The sequence below is a fragment of the Coregonus clupeaformis genome, chromosome 1 (genome assembly GCF_020615455.1).
Source record: "Coregonus clupeaformis isolate EN_2021a chromosome 1, ASM2061545v1, whole genome shotgun sequence".
In the NCBI taxonomy this organism is placed as follows: domain Eukaryota; kingdom Metazoa; phylum Chordata; class Actinopteri; order Salmoniformes; family Salmonidae; genus Coregonus; species Coregonus clupeaformis.
In genome coordinates, this window is record NC_059192.1 from 57,170,948 (window position 1) to 57,184,184 (window position 13,237).

A 13,237-nucleotide genomic window follows, 5' to 3' on the forward strand; every position below is an offset into this window, starting at 1 on the left:
TCAATTAACAGGTGTGCCTTCTTAAAAGTTAATTTGTGGAATTTATTTCCTTCTTAATGCGTTTGATCCAATCAGTTGTGTTGTGACAAGGTAGGGGGGGTATACAGAAGATAGCCCTCTTTGGTAAAAGACCAAGTCTATATTATGGCAAGAACAGGTCAAATAAGCTAAGAGAAATGATAGTCCATCATTACTTTAAGACATGAAGGTCAGTCAATACGGAACATTTCAGGAACTTTGAAAGTTTCTTCAAGTGCAGTCGCAAAAACCATCAAGCACTATGATGAAACTGGCTCTCATGAGGACAGCCACAGGAATGGAAGACCCAGAGTTACCTTTGCTGCAGAGGATAAGTTCATTAGAGTTACCAACCTCAGAAATGTAAGCCCAAATAAATGCTTCACAGAGTTCAAGTCACAGACACATCTCAACATCAACTGTTCAGAGGGGACTGTGTGAATCAGGCCTTCATGGTCGAATTGATGCAAAGAAACCACTACTAACGGACACCAATAAGAAGAAGAGACCTGCTTGGGCCAAGAAACATTAGCAATGGACTTTTGACCGGTGGAAATGTGTCCTTTGGTCTTGAGTCCAAATTGGAGAGTTTTGGTTCCAACCGCTGTGTCTTTGTGAGACGCGGTGTTGGTGAACGGATGATCTCCGCATGTGTCTTTCTCACCGTAAAGCATGGAGGAGGAGGTCGCAGCCGGCCGCGACCGGGAGACTCATGGGCGGCGCACAATATGCCCAGCGTTGTCCAGGGTAGGGGAGGGAATGGCTGGCAGGGATGTAGATCAGTTGATAGAGCATGGCGTTTGCAACGCCAGGGTTGTGGGTTCGATTCACACGGGGGGCCAGTATATATATATATTTTTTAATTCACTAACTGTAAGTCGCTCTGGATAAGAGCGTCTGCTAAATGACTAAAATGTAAAATGTAAATGTGTTATGGTGTGGGGGCGCTTTGCTGGTGACACTGTCTGTGATTTATTTAGAATTCAAGGCACACTTAACCAGCATGGCTACCACAGCATTCTGCAGCGATACGCCATCCCATCTGGTTTGGGCTTAGTGGGACTATCATTTGTTTTTCAACAGGACAATGACCCAACACACCTCCAGGCTGTGTAAGGGATATTTTACCAAGAAGGAGAGTAATAGAGTGCTGCATCAGATGACCTGGCCTCCACAATCCCCCAACCTCATTCCAATTGAGATGGTTTGGGATGAGTTTGGATGGCAGAGTGAAGGAAAAGCAGCCAACATGTGCTCAGCATATGTGGGAACTCCAGGTGAAGCTGGTTGAGAGAATGCCAAGAGTGTGGCTATTTGAAGAATCTCAAATGTAAAATATGTTTTGATTTGTTTAACACTTTTTTGGTTACTACATGATTTAATATGTGTTATTTCATAGTTTTGATGTCTTCACTATTATTCTACAACATAGAAAATAGTAAAAAATAAAGAAAAGCCTTGAATGAGTAGGTGTGTCAAAAGTTTGACTGGTACTGTATATATATGTGATGTGTATAGACAGTATATACAGTGCCTTCAGAAAGTATTCACACCCCTAGACTTTTTCCACATTTTGTTGCGTTACAGCCTGAAATTAAAATTGATTAAATTTAGATTTTTTTGGGGTCACTGCCCTACACACAATACCCCATAATGTCAAGGTGGAATTATGTTTTTCAAATGTTTTACAAATTAATAAAAAAAGAAAAGCTGAAATGTCTTTAGTCAATAGGTATTCAAGTCCTTTGTTATGGCAAGCCTAAAAATGTGCTTAACATATCACATTATAAGTTGCATGGACTCACTCTGTGTGCAATAACAGTGCTTAACATGATTTTTGAATGAGTCTCATTTCTACACCCCACATAAAAAATTATCTGTAAGGTCCGTCAGTCGAGCACAGAATTTCAAACAGAGATTCAACCACAAAGACCAGGTAGGTTTTTCCAATGCCTCGCAAAGAAGGGCACCTATTGGTAGATAAAAATAAAAGCTGACATTGAATAACCCTTTGAGCATGGTGAAGTCATTAATTACACTTTGGATGGTGTATCAATGCACTCATCACTACAAAGATACAGGCATCCTTCCTAACGCAGTTGCCAGAGAGGAAGGAAAATGCTCAGGGATTTCACCATGAGGCCAATGGTGACTTTAAAACAGTTACAACGTTTAATGGCTGTGATAGGAGAAAACTGAGTATGGATCAACAACATTGTAGTTAGTCCCCCATACTAACCTAATTGACAGAGTGAAAATAACGAATCTTGTACAAAATAAAAATATTCCAAACATGCATCTTGTTTGCAAAAAGGCATTAAAGTAATACTGTAAAAAATGTGGCAAAGCAATTAACTTTTTGTCCTGAATACAAAGTGTTATGTTTGGGGCAAATACAATACAACACATTACTGAGTACCACTCTCCATATTTTCAAGCATAGTGGTGGCTGCATCATGCTATGGGTATGCTTGTAATCATTAAGGACTGGGGAGTTTGTCAGGATAAAAAAGAATCAGAATGGAGCTTAGCACAGGCAAAATCCTAGAGGAAAACCTGGTTCAGTCTGCTTTTCACCAGACACAGGGAGATGTATTCATCTTTCAGCAGGACAATAACCTAAAACACATGGCCAAATCTACACTGGAGTTACTTACCAAGAAGCCAGCGATGTTCCTGAGTGGCCGAGTTACATTTTTGACTTAAATCTACTTGAAAATCTATGGCAAGACATGGCAATGGAGGTCTAGCCATGCTGAACAACCAATTTGACAGCACTTGAAGAATTTTGAACATAATGATGTGCACATTTTGCACAATCCAGGTGTAGAAAGCTCTTAGAGACTTACCTAGAAAGACTCTGCAAAGTATTGACTCAGGGGTGTGAATACTTATGTAAATTATATATTTCTGAATTTCATTTCAATACATTTGCAACAATTTCTAAAATATGTTTTCACTTTGTCGTTATGGGGTATTGTGTGTAGATGAGTGAGAAAAAAATATATTTAATCAATTTTGAATTCAGGCTGTAACACAACAAAATGCGGAATAAGTCAAGGGGTATGAATACTTTCTGAAGGCACTGTAATTTGGAAGAAAATGTTATGTACAGCAGTAAGTATATTAGGATGAGCTATGTCGAGAATACAGTCTATACATACACAGTGAGTAAACAATAGTATATAAACAGAATATGAGGTGAACAGCGTTCAATAATTGTATACATGGGGTATGAAGTATACTTCCCAGAGAGCTCCTGAATGCTTTTCCTTCTCTTCCCACGTCCCTCTGCTGCTGCTGCCTGACGTGGAAAGTAGGCCAAGTGAGCACCAGGGCGTTGCTTTTTTAAGATGATCAGTTTGACAGTGTGTTTTTGTGTGTGTGCTCAGGACGGCTATTCATGTGGCTTGACTCTGTAGAACAAAGAGCAGCATTATACAATTTGCACCACTTCCAATAGCAACGGAAAAGGAGAGGTTGGAAAATAGGGACTGAGCTCTTACACATGGATGAAAACAACTGGCTTATATTCTAATTTCATTTACCTCCAATATTTTACCCCTTTGTTGCAGCAAAAAGGTCCCTAGCCAGTAACACTCATCTGCACTCTGCAGGAGAATACTGAAGGTGGGATTATTTTTAGCTTTGCTGTGCTGCTTTCACCTTGACTCCCTCTCTGTCGTCTGACATTATCATTATCATTCCTGGTAATAAAAACACCTCTATTTGAGCTTTCATTGGAGATTTCTTGCACTATAGGTGTTTTTCATTTGAGCTGTTTTGAATTTTATTATGGCTCTGATAACGGTGAGATCTTTCCATTGTGTGTCTTTGTGTTTTTCTATTAAAGCTTTATTGAATTTAAGTTAATCTCACCAAAACCAACATGATAAAGCTAATATTAATATGTAGTTTGTCTGTTCATTGCTTTCTTTTGACATTTAACACAAAGGTACAATCACAGAATTGAGTATCATGCACCAACAAACAGCTGTCGATTAAATGGTGCACCCATGGTTGAGTATGAAAGAAAAGGTGAATGCAACATTTGACAGAAGCTTCAATGCAGATTTAAGAAAACATCTAGGATTAATGGTTGAAGTTCTCATACAATTTTTTCTTTCCCCAGATTGAATTGATCTAACAAGATGCCAATACACTAACTGAAGAGCAACCTGTGGACATCAGCTGAAGAACATTTGACTTCTAGTGAGCCATACTGTCACCTCTGCACACCCAGTACATTTCAAGTATGGTTACCTTTTCCAAATTGAAATGACAGTAAATGTTGTTAGGCCTGTGTATATCTGTGGTGATAAGTGGTCTGGTGATACAGAGTACCAGAATAGCCTCCTATTATGAGCGTTCATAGAGTGCCTTGTGAATGTTCCCTGAATTTTGCAGACTCCTGTAGGTGGGGCAATATCACCATAGAACAGCTAGTCAATCAAGTGGCTCACTGAGTAAAACAAGAATCTCTAGATTCAAAGAGGGAACACTACCCAATACATTACATTTACATTGTAGTCATTTAGCAGACGCTTTGTTGGCATGCATGTCTAAGTTCTCGATTGGCAATGAGTTCGAGTTTTTCATTGTTTATTGCAGTTGAGTAAAAACAGATTATTTGAAGTAGGCTAGTACCTATACCATCTACACTATTGGTCATAAAGAAATCGAAATAACAGAAAGGGCAACTTTGTTGTGTGACAATTTGTTGTGTTAATTTCAGATCTAGGGCCTACGCCAACTTCTAGTGATGGGAATTTTTCAAGATGGGATTTGAGAGCGGTGTAAATGGGGAATGGTCATGCTGTTTTTTGGGGCTCCATTTCCATGGGATATTTTAGATGTTAATAGCCCTGAAGTGGTCTCGGTTTCTTATTTAATTTCTCTCGCCTTTTTAAAATGTGAATCGCCCGCAGACTGCGCCGCGAGGCTCTAAACCGCGCAGCAACTCTCTCATCATTTCCAGCAGAATGGAAATGCAAATTGTGCACGCGGCCAATGACAGAACTCACCACTGCACATAATTAACAAGACCACTCTCGCTAAAGTTGGTGACGAAAATGTGACCTCGCTGTATCACTGTAAAATGCTACATATAATATTAATAATAATAATAATAATAATAATAATAATAATAATAATAATAATAATAGTACATTTTACACTCAAATAGTCTCAATATATTTCTCAGAGTTTAGATTCAATCAAACTGGCAGTGCACATTTTAGGCAGTTTTATAAAGACCTTTTTTTCGCGTGACAAAATATTTTGGGTGTTGTGTTGAAATAGACTCCCCTTATAGATGCCTCCATTTTCTGTACTGAACAGGTGTGTACGGACAATAATTTGTAGGCCTATTCAAAGAAAGACAAACTATTACAATTAATGTAATCGAATCCATTCTCCTATGCATCAAACTCTGCTCATTCTGTTGGCGTGAAAAATGAATATTCGATTAATTGCATCACCGAGGACAACAGCTGCCCCCAATCGACACGTGATCTCCACTGTAACCAACGAGGGGCGCTGTCTATTAACTCTGTCTTATGTTGCATCTCCCAGTCTCCACATGTGACTTCCGATATGTTCATCTAATTTCTCTCTAAAATGCTGAAAATGTTGTTAGGTTAAACTAATAAAAAAATGTGGGGAAACAACTCAGAATTTGGTTTCCAAATGTCTGAAATGTGAGCCTAAATGTAGGCCATATGCGTTTTTCGTTATGCCATTCAATGCATATTTTTTTATGAATTATTATTTAATTGTCTTTCATAGTATATTACTTAGGCCCTATGTATTTATTAGGCTATCTGCCTATGTTAGGCCTACTCCTTTATGTCATATCAGATTGACTTTTAAACAGATGGTCTACATGAAGTCTACAATGTAAGTCAAATAATTACGCTACAAGTGACATGTCTATAAAGATTTTGATTCTTATATGTATTTAACCAATAAAGCAATGAAGGACGGGCCGATGTAAATGTGAACTCTTTGCAAATTTGAAACGAATTTTCTATTTCAACTTGATAAACATAAAAATATTCAGTAAAATAAATGAGCAAGGTTTTATCGGTTAGACTATATTTATCTTTCTAAACTAATTCATAGGTGGGATGTTTATTGGGACTATATTTGATTTGATTAGGCTGTTTGATCACAAAATAATGCATGGCTTTTGTAAATGTGTATTACACGCATTTTTTTAATAATAGAAATGCTGAACATTCAATCAATCAAGGTAAAACATGATGGCTAATCAATGTGATTAGAATAGTTGTCCTAAAGTCCATAGGTTTCAGGACAGCTGGGCAGTGGCCGTCTGACTTTGCCTTGACATCTGGGAAGCCCGCTGGCCTGTGGCACGTGCATCGGCTGATGTCGCCATTTACATGTAAATTTACCAAGATCATGAGGGCCTCCTTCCGTAAATTCGTACAAAAAAAGAAGACGTCACCCTTAATACGGTCTTGGAAGTCAATGGAACAAAAGAGCCACGCGCCACTGATCTGAAGAAATTCTGTTTCATCACCATGTTAGCTTTTGGGGATTCATATCTTGGTCATCAAATTTTTCCAATGTGATAATTTCAATATGATCAATAAAATAGGCCATATTCTCAATTATGTATGATGAAGATGCTTGGAGGAATCTTGTCTTCAGGAATCTTGTCTTCACTTACCTTCAATGTGGTAGGCCTATATGCCTACCACATTGAAAAAAATGTGTGTAAAATACATTTACATATAAATATTGTTCGAATATGCAGAAAATTATTGTAGCCTACGTGACAAGTTGATTTAGACAAATTTATTTATATAAATAATAGAGAAAAAATTAATATCAGATTCTTCATCCATAAACTTTACACAGTGTTATAAAATGGGAGATCAACAAAGGACATTATTTTATTTGGAAGGTGTGATTGTAATATTTTCCTAATGATGGGGAGCGCATTTTTCACGATGTAAGCCCACCGTGCAGATGATCCCGGAGAATGAGCCGAGACGGATTTAGGCTCCTCGCCTGTGTGTGGAGCAGCTGACTGCCCCTCGCCACGTCCAGATGGCTTTTGAACACAGATTTGCATTCATTTTCCTTTAATGTCTTCTGAAATAGCGGGGCAGCTGCATTTGTTGTCAAATACGGTTTAAAGCCCTCTTTCAGGACATCATCGTTACCTACGTGACGGGTGTGGAGATCCATTTTCCCTCTCCAGTCAACAATATCAGATCTAAGAGGATTTGTCTCAAAGTCTCCTAATTTGATAATCAGATTTAAATCGCATTGGTGCGTGTAATTAGGGGTTAAGTTCTAATAAACGACTTGAAGCCATGTTAAAAAAACACACAGTATGGCTAGGCCAAAGTTCTGTAAAGAAAGATAGGTTGACAATCTCAAATGAACAGACACATTTGCCCAGTTCTGCTCCCCAGCCTGTTTTATATTTGTGTTCATGGAAGTGCCAAGAATCACAGCACAAAACGTGGTAATGGGGCATTTACCTTCATGCCTTCTAAATATATGTTGTTTTGACGCACATATAAGGATATATCTTATTATGCAGTGGCAATAACGCAATAGATCTTGAAAAGAGGTGAAAGCAACAGATTATTATTCATTTATCTTTGTCAGCAGCTATTAACCCTCAGCACCAGATAGATAGATTGCTGAGGATATAGGCTACATCTCTTCTTATCTCCTCCCCCATTCCCTCCTTCACCTATTTGCCCTCAATAATGTGAAGGGTTTTCTGAATCCAAGGCTCGGACATTCTCTCCCCCATTAATCAAAACATTACACTACTTATGACGTCTACTGTCTTGAGATGAAAATAACGATACTTTATTGTCCGAGTATGTTTTATACAAGGCAATCCGGATCTTAATCACATTAGACTTCAGGGAATAGAAATGGAATGAAATTGCACTCATGATGTTTTCCTGATTAATATAATTTGGAACACACCTAAATGAATGGTGGTCAATTTCCAAACTCACTATCCACTCTCACTATTCTTTATTTTTTTATTTTATTTTTTTAAACAACGTTTTCTCTGCATGGGAGGGAAGGACATCCCGAGGCTTTGTTAATATTTTAATATCTGCATAGCGGTGAATTAATTAAAACACACTCAGTTTACCGACTAGGCCTTATTCCTATCGAGGTTCTTAGTCGATGTCGCTTTGATCAAATAATATAGGCTACATGTGAGATTAAACAAAGATACGACAATAATTTCAACATATTATTTTCTAAAACATGATTTATGTAGGCCTAACATATGCCTATTAAATGTTTTTGTTAGCATAGCCCATATTAGTGAATTCACTGCCGGCCATATCAATCTTATGTGTCATAATACTCCCAATTAAATAACCTAATAAAAATATGAAAATATCTCATTACAAATCTTCTCAAAAATATAGTGTAGGCCTACCATAAGCAAGCGTTCACAATAGACAAATGACCATAACAGGAATAGGTTTTTAATATAGTGAATGGATGTTGTGTGATGGTCACACCTCGTTGAATTCATATCATTGAAGAAAAAAAATCAACTCACCACATTGCAAGAGAAAAGTAGAGCGAGTGTTCTCAGGTTGCTTCTATAGGCTAATACTCGTATAGTCGAGCGCCACTGCTTGACAGGAATCGTCAGAGCTCCATATATGGTAAAAGCTACGCCCCATGAGCGTCATATTCTGACTGAGCTCTCCCGTGGGTTTAGAGTTTTGGCTCCCGGGAAAGATTTCAGTCCTCGGGGAAAGAGGGCTTAGTTTTGCATGTTCCCTTCCATCCTGCACGACGCGAAAGGCCCCTTATCCACCTCTCCTGTGTACCGGGAACACCTCCACGGTGACCAGCTTCTGCGTGTGCTTGTCTTTTGGAGAAGCAGCACCTTTCAATTTCAGGAGTGGTTTATTCAAGTGTCCTGAAGGTTTTGGATGCGGTGCTTCAGGGATGTCGATACTTTGAGAGCATCATCCACACACAAACAACAACTATCGAATTGTTCTGTGAATAAGCACAACAAAAAGAAGGAACAATAGCCACAAAAAAAGACTAGTCTGTCGAACAAGTCACTTTTCCAGTCTGTGGATACCACACCGACTAAGTAGAGTACTTTGAGAATTGTTCACATCGCTGCAACCCAGGACGGATTGAAAAGGGAGGCGAGACCTGTGGACCTGGTTTTCCCCTTGCAAGGCTCATACGGCATTTACGACTTATCCCTTAAACCCTCAAGGATAACACGTTTGGACGTTTATTTACCGAATTCCACAGGAGGCTCTTTGCACGTAAATTGTTCTAAATGTTTGGGATTCAGGAAACTATATCGCGGGGTGGGACAACGATGAAGGAGGAACCGCTGGGTGGGCTGAATTCAGTCCGCTCATGGATGCACACAGCTGGGGTGGTGGATGCGAACACAGCCGCCCAAAGGTACGCATGCCAAATCATCTGATTTTCTCACGCATTTCTCATATCGACCCTCAATCCCCTCAATACTCTGTATCAATTACGGTCTCCCAATGCCCCCCTTCGGCTCTCCCCAGTTTCATTACATCAGATTACCCTTATTGTGACAAATCAAGAAATCTCTCGTACTCAAACGTGCTTCCACATCTCGACTGTTTTCATCAGCTCCATCATCTGTCCCCCGTGTCTGATACTTAACCGAGATGGTCTCTTGTTTTCTCCCCGCAGTGGTGTTGGCTTGGCACGGGCACATTATGAAAAGCAGCCACCTTCCAACCTCAGAAAATCCAATTTTTTCCATTTCGTCCTGGCACTGTATGACAGACAGGGTCAACCCGTGGAGATCGAAAGGACAGCTTATGTGGACTTTGTGGAGAAAGATAAAGTAAGCTCTTCATGAGAATATCGTTTATTGAATTTAATAATATTTGCTTTGAAATTAACTTTACTTAGAGATGGCTGTGGGTCAATAAAGCAGGTCACGTGCAATATCGATTTTTAACCCCATTCGTTGATGACAGGAGCGTGATTGTAAGTCTTATTTTTTACAAATTATACATTTCAATGATGAAATATCTGCTAGATAGATAGATAGATAGATAGATAGATAGATAGATAGATAGATAGATAGATAGATAGATAGATAGATAGATAGATAGATAGATAGATAGATAGATAGATAGATAGATGCTTTATTATCTGCTGACCATCATCTCAATGTTGATTATTTTCAGGAACCAAACAGTGAAAAAACTAACAATGGGATACACTACAAACTACAGTTGTTGTACAGCAATGGTGAGTGAAACAATTATTTTATAAATTCAATATTACCCAAAAGATAAAGGCTATAAATAATAATAGTAATAATAGTAATGATGATGATGATGATGATGATGATGTTGATGATAGTCATCATCATCGTCATCATCATCATCATCATCATCATTATTATCATTTAAATAATTGTTTACATGTCCAGGTAAAATGATGTATGATGCAGATTATAGATGTATAAATGTTCTCAGTTTAAAAAAAAATATATACGTTATATGAATGATTTTGTATTTTATCATCAGCATTAATGTACATCTCATACAGCTCTAAACTTTTGCCTAAACTTGTCATCCTTTTCCCCCCAGGCGTCAGAACAGAACAGGATCTTTTCATACGGTTAATCGATTCCATGACGAAGCAGGTAAGCTACCTTTACTCTTATATTCATACAGCTTGCTTACACTAGAGACATTGCTTCTATACTTCATCTGCATTGTGAAAATCTCCACAACCTGTGCAATTCATGACACATGCATAATATAATTTATGAGATGGGTGTTCTTTATGCAATCATGTATTGACTGAAATTGCATTATATATTGACAGCGTGTTGGCCTATATCCTGTTTTTGCGGGACTCCTAAGTAAAATTAATCAAGCACTAAGTTACCATAAACTTAGCCTACAATTGTGTACCTATACAATATAAATTATGATTGATGGTTTGTAATGCTGGTACTTTCTGCCGATACTGATAGAATGCATTATTTAGCCCATTAATCTTAACATATAAGACATGATAGGCTATTGTAAAATAAAGTAGGCCTAGGCTATTTTATTGATATGGAGTTACAAGTAGTCGTGTTCTCTTGTTGAGTCCCTTATTCTAATCTGTGACTTTTAGGCATGTTGCTAGGCTTGACCCATGGCCCATATTAAACATATCTAATGTTTGGGTTTCTGAAAAGGCTCACATAGCTGAAACACTTTCACTCGTAGAGGAATTGTCGAAATTAAACCCCAAATCTCATCACATTATGGTAACTAGGGAAAAAAGAAAGTGGCCTTATTTTAGACTTTTCCACCATGGTGGTTGTTATTACTACTAATTTACGGAGGGTTACAGCAGATCCATCTAAATAGAGCCGTTAAAGCTTCCACCACTCCGAGGGAAAATTCCTCTGCGAATGATCCGAGTCAATGACGCAGAACAAGCAGTTTATGGATTTCTCTGTTTCTGCAGCTGCAAATATCGACATAAATCAAACCAATATATATAATCGCCCGGTGCTCACCAAACAAAAACAAAGCCGTCAAAAAGTCTAGTGGGGTTCCATCCCAGTAAGAATAGGACGTCAACATTTCGGAGTGTAATTGTGTATTTTTTTCTCCTTATCATAGGCCACACTTCTCATTCAAAATGTCTTCAATTGAATATAGAAGCGCTATAGGCCTACCGAAAACAAGGCAAGTTACAGTGCCGTATAACATGCGTCTTTGCGCTAGGTAGGCTAGTTCAATAAAGGGGAGCAAAGGGACTCTTCAGAATAGAGGGAGGGAGAGCGGCACAACTGATAGCTGCACACCATCTGTTTCAGCCAATGCTCAAAAATTACTCAACCGCACTGCCAGACACCGCTTTTTATCCACGGAAAGATCATTGTTAGCAGCTCAAAAATAAACAACAGATTGCCCATTAACACTTTTCCCCAAATATCTGCAGATTATAACCATATTGATGACACTTAATTGGATCGTCCCTCTTGAAAAACTCCCCCTAAAAAGTATTCTTAATATAATGTTATAACAAAATATATAACGTTATTATATTATACATATTATACATATTATACATATACATATTGTTATTATTTTATTACTATTATTATTATCACCATCATCATCTGTTATTATCATTGGACCAACATTGTAACATGTTATCAATTTCGTATGTGTAGTTCTACAACATTACACTTAATGAAAATATATCACAGTGTTATTTTTGCAGTAGTAACGACAATATTGATTTTTCACCAATAACATCAGTAGTTTAGTTGTTTTTTGGAGGCATTTGTTTTTTATTATTCGGTTTTAAATGCCGTTTATATTTAGGCTACTGTAAAGATGATTATATACAGTTTCTCATTATATGTATTTAATGTAGGCTACATATTTGTGTCTTTATTTTTTCCAAAGGCGATTATATATGAGGGTCAAGACAAAAACCCTGAAATGTGCAGAGTTCTTCTTACGCACGAAATTATGTGCAGGTAAGTTTTTTTTCTCTCCACAAACTCATTGTTGTTGAAGAAGTATACAGTACATTTCTATATTTTCTCCCCACACTTGTTTATGATATTGGTATATGACACGAAGGCCTACAAGTAGTCGAATACAAACAGACTGGTACCCAGGGTAGTTGTAGCCTACAGGGTTTCTTGGTGAATATATTAATATTAGTCTGTTGCCAGTGAGTCTGCGCCTCAAAACATGGAGTTGGTTGGTTGATCCCACCTGACATTAGTGATCAGCGAGCTTTTTAGCATAATTTAACCAGGTAAATCTCAAGCTCTCATGTTCCGCTGTTATTCAACGGTGTCGTTGATACTAAAAGGAAAAACCTCTTATGTTGTTTATTGTTGAGCTCAGTGTGAGATTTGTGAGAATTGAATTCAGATACTGTCGGTTAACCTTTCTTTTGTTGCACTGGCGCATTGTTCAAGTTGTTTGAGAGCAAGTGCACCAACCTAGAACTGAGAATGATTTGCCTTTTTTAATAGGTCTACATAAACTCATCACTCATACAACATTTTATACATGCATCCATCACTTATTTGTGATTAGATATCATGAAGAGGATATATCTTGATGTGCAAGACTAGCCTATACTCTATTTGAACTTTATAAATCAAAACTGTGCACTTTTATTAGTTAGGCTGTATCAATAT

The 13,237-nt window shown here is 37.9% G+C and overlaps 1 protein-coding gene across 12 annotated transcripts in view; it reads left to right on the top strand.

The window, feature by feature from the left end:
- The first annotated feature begins 8,773 nt into the window (after window positions 1-8,773).
- The window catches only part of LOC121571060 (transcription factor COE3-like), a 77,833-nt gene continuing 73,369 nt past the window's right edge, over window positions 8,774-13,237 (top strand). For 4 of the 12 annotated variants that reach the window (XM_041882304.2, XM_041882356.2, XM_041882328.2 and 1 more), the window contains exons 1-5: window positions 8,777-9,477; window positions 9,742-9,898; window positions 10,248-10,311; window positions 10,656-10,711; window positions 12,486-12,559. In XM_041882304.2, the coding sequence (XP_041738238.1) occupies window positions 9,347-9,477; window positions 9,742-9,898; window positions 10,248-10,311; window positions 10,656-10,711; window positions 12,486-12,559 (482 nt within the window). In that variant the 5' untranslated portion in view covers window positions 8,777-9,346. Of the gene's footprint in view, window positions 9,478-9,741; window positions 9,899-10,247; window positions 10,312-10,655; window positions 10,712-12,485; window positions 12,560-13,237 lie in introns of all 12 variants that reach the window. The other 8 variants (XM_041882312.2, XM_041882345.2, XM_041882400.2 and 5 more) reach the window with 4 other exon arrangements.